The 2781-nt window shown below is 46.3% G+C and overlaps 1 protein-coding gene across 1 annotated transcript in view; it reads left to right on the forward strand.

The window, feature by feature from the left end:
* The window catches only part of LOC119414861 (putative ferric-chelate reductase 1), a 139225-nt gene that overhangs the window by 133151 nt on the left and 3293 nt on the right, over positions 1-2781 (forward strand). The window contains exons 13-14 of the mRNA XM_037681982.1: positions 1118-1176; positions 1286-1429. Of these exons, the coding sequence (XP_037537910.1) occupies positions 1118-1176; positions 1286-1429 (203 nt within the window). The remainder of the gene's footprint in view (positions 1-1117; positions 1177-1285; positions 1430-2781) is intronic.

Below are 2781 nucleotides of genomic sequence, written 5' to 3' on the forward strand. Positions count from 1 at the left end.
GGGGGGGGGGGGGGGGGCATCTTTTTCGGGTGTGGTGCCGCTTATGTTCAGATTAGTTGGGTGGCAACAGTAGAGCTGGACTTCATGATGGTTATCCCTGGGCTGGCGTTACAGTAGTGGTGACGTGTGGTTGTTTGTATGGTTGAGGGGGCATGATGGGGGCTGTCGGTGCTGGGTGCAGACCTCTTGCCGGGGTTGCTTGGTGGTGGTTGTGGTAGTGGGTTGATCCTGTCCTGGTGTTTGGTCGGGGGGTCAGTATACCCTCGGGACTCAGGTTTGTGTCCATGGCTGAATCTGCTCTGGCGTGACGGCACTGCCGGCAGCCCCATGGGGCTTCTGTATTGTGGCTGCTGGGGGATCGCCCAGAGCTCTCCTCTGCTTCTCACTGAGGGGTGGGGGGTGCATTTGTCCTTGTTGGGGGACTCCCGGAGTTCTGGGCTTGGTGGCCCATTAGGTGTCTTTGGCTCCGGTCTTCCCTGTGTCGTCATCATGTCACGGGGGCAGAAATGTGTGTCACTACACCCACTATTGAACACTCTTATGGAGAAATCTTATAGACACCAGCACACTCACACAAAAATACACAAGCAGGTGTTTAGATTCAGGCGTTTGTCAGATACACACTCAGTTGGGTTGCGCTGGACACCAAATACATCTTGTATTACCATGTACTGTATACTTTCTAATGATGTTATAACTATATGCATATGTTGTTTGTTGTGGTTTCTCGGTTTTGTCTTTTCTCTTTCCGCAGGTCTAGAGGCAGACATCAAGGATGTTGATTTGTGTTCTCTTTCTCTCTATACTGCTCTCGCCTCTGCTCTTACCTCCTTCTTTGCCTTTAAGCCCTTTTCCCACTTTTTTGCCTTTCTTTTCTCCTTTGTTTTTCCTCTTTGTGTCCATTACATGTGAAACAAACCCAATGCAAATTCTATTAAAGTTTCAATCATATGTACTGTATATATTCTTAAGTTCTGAGTCCAGTGACTGTCAAAATGAGAAATGTTTCTAACTTTCTTTTTCTACAAATACCATGTAAGACAAAATTGTCAGCTCTAAAAGAATGTTCTCATTACAGCAGGTATTAATTTAGATTTTATTCTATTAAATTTGACAGGAGGTTTCTATTCAACTTGTCACATGCTTTCATTGGAGTAGCAGTAAAAGGTCTGGGTGGTAAGTTCTGGCTTCGTATTGTTTTTGTAGACACCTATAGAAATATTAACTATATTTTATATTCCTGCCATATTGTTTGAAATGTTGACTTTTTTATGAAACCACCCAGTGGCGGCCATATTTACAGGTCTGAAGAAGATTGACAGCACCACAAACCATTGGTTGATGAATGTTATGGGAGTTTTTTTTGCCTGGGAAGCCATGTTCTACACACTGTTGGAGCTCCTTGTTAGATGGAAGAGAAATAAATCAGGTAAAGACGTGAAATAACTTGTTGTGCAAGTGCACTTGTTATTTTTATTCTTTGAATTTGGGGATTTTCTTACACTAAGAATCATTTAACTCATCATTGCTCACTCTGGCAACATTAAACTGTTTTCATATTAAAGAATGAATAGGGTGTATAACTGGGAGACTTATGAAAAAATTGCAAAAGTGATGGCATCTGATGCAAAATAATCATGTCCTGCAATGAAGGCAGGTTCAGATTGTTTGTGTGCAAACTGTACAGTCAGGATTTCGTACATACTGGATTCCCATCATTTCATGGAAACAATATTCTCTGCATTTTCCCTGTCTGGAAAATGCAAAAGTAATTTTGGAGTTCTCCCTGATTTCCAGAGTTACTGGGAACCCCGGAATAGTTACATGTACTCTTTGTGGGAAATGTATGCAAAATGAGAACCAACAATAATGTTTTTACCTGTTTCTCTGTGTGTGTTGGGGGGGGGGGGGGGGGGTAACACACTTCTTGTGGGGCCCAAAGCCAGGGCCCCACAAGAAGAAGTGCCATTGGTGGATTAGGGGTTAGGTTTGGGGTTAGGGTATGTACTAGAGGCTCCCACGCCGTCTCCTGCAGCTCAACAGGCTCCCACGCCCTTCGCTGCAGCTCATCAGGCTTCCACGCCCTTCGCTGCAGCTCAACAGGCTTCCACGCCCTTCGCTGCAGCTCAACAGGCTCCCTTCATGCAGGCCGTGTTCCCTTGGGTCCTGTGTTTTGGACAGCCTCCCGGCCCCCCCCCTGACCTGGCTCGGCTTGATGGACAGCCTCCCGGCCGCCCGCCGGAACAGTGACTCTTAGGGACGGTCCCTTGACCGTCCATATCCCTTGTGATCCCTCGTGTCTCCCTTTTCTCTGGCTCCCTTTTCTAGTTCCTCGTGTCCTTTTTCTCTTTGGCTCCTCGTTCTCTCTGGTTCTTCGTGTCCTTTTTCTCCTCGTGTCCGTCCTCTCTCGTGTCATTTCTCTGGCTCCCTTTTCTGGTTCCTCGTTTTCTGGTTCCTCGTGTCCTTTTTCTCTTTGGCTCCTCGTTCTTTCTGGTTCTTCGTGTCCTTTTTCTCCTCGTGTCCGTTCTCTCTCGTGTCCTTTTTCTCCTCGTTCTCTGGCTCCTCGTGCTTTGTTTTTCTCTGGCTCCTCGTGTTTTGTTTTTCTCTGGCTCCTCGTGTTTTGTTTTTCTCTGGCTCCTCGTGCTTTGTTTTTCTCTGGCTCCTTGTGCTTTGTTTTTCTCTGGCTCCTCGTGTTTTGTTTTTCTCTGGCTCCTCGAGTTTTGTTTTTCTCTGGCTCCTCGTGTTTTGTTTTTCTCTGGCTCCTCGTGTTTTGTTTTTCTC

The sequence above is a fragment of the Nematolebias whitei genome, chromosome 9 (assembly GCF_014905685.2).
Source record: "Nematolebias whitei isolate Nwh7 chromosome 9, NemWhi1, whole genome shotgun sequence".
Lineage (NCBI taxonomy): Eukaryota > Metazoa > Chordata > Actinopteri > Cyprinodontiformes > Rivulidae > Nematolebias > Nematolebias whitei.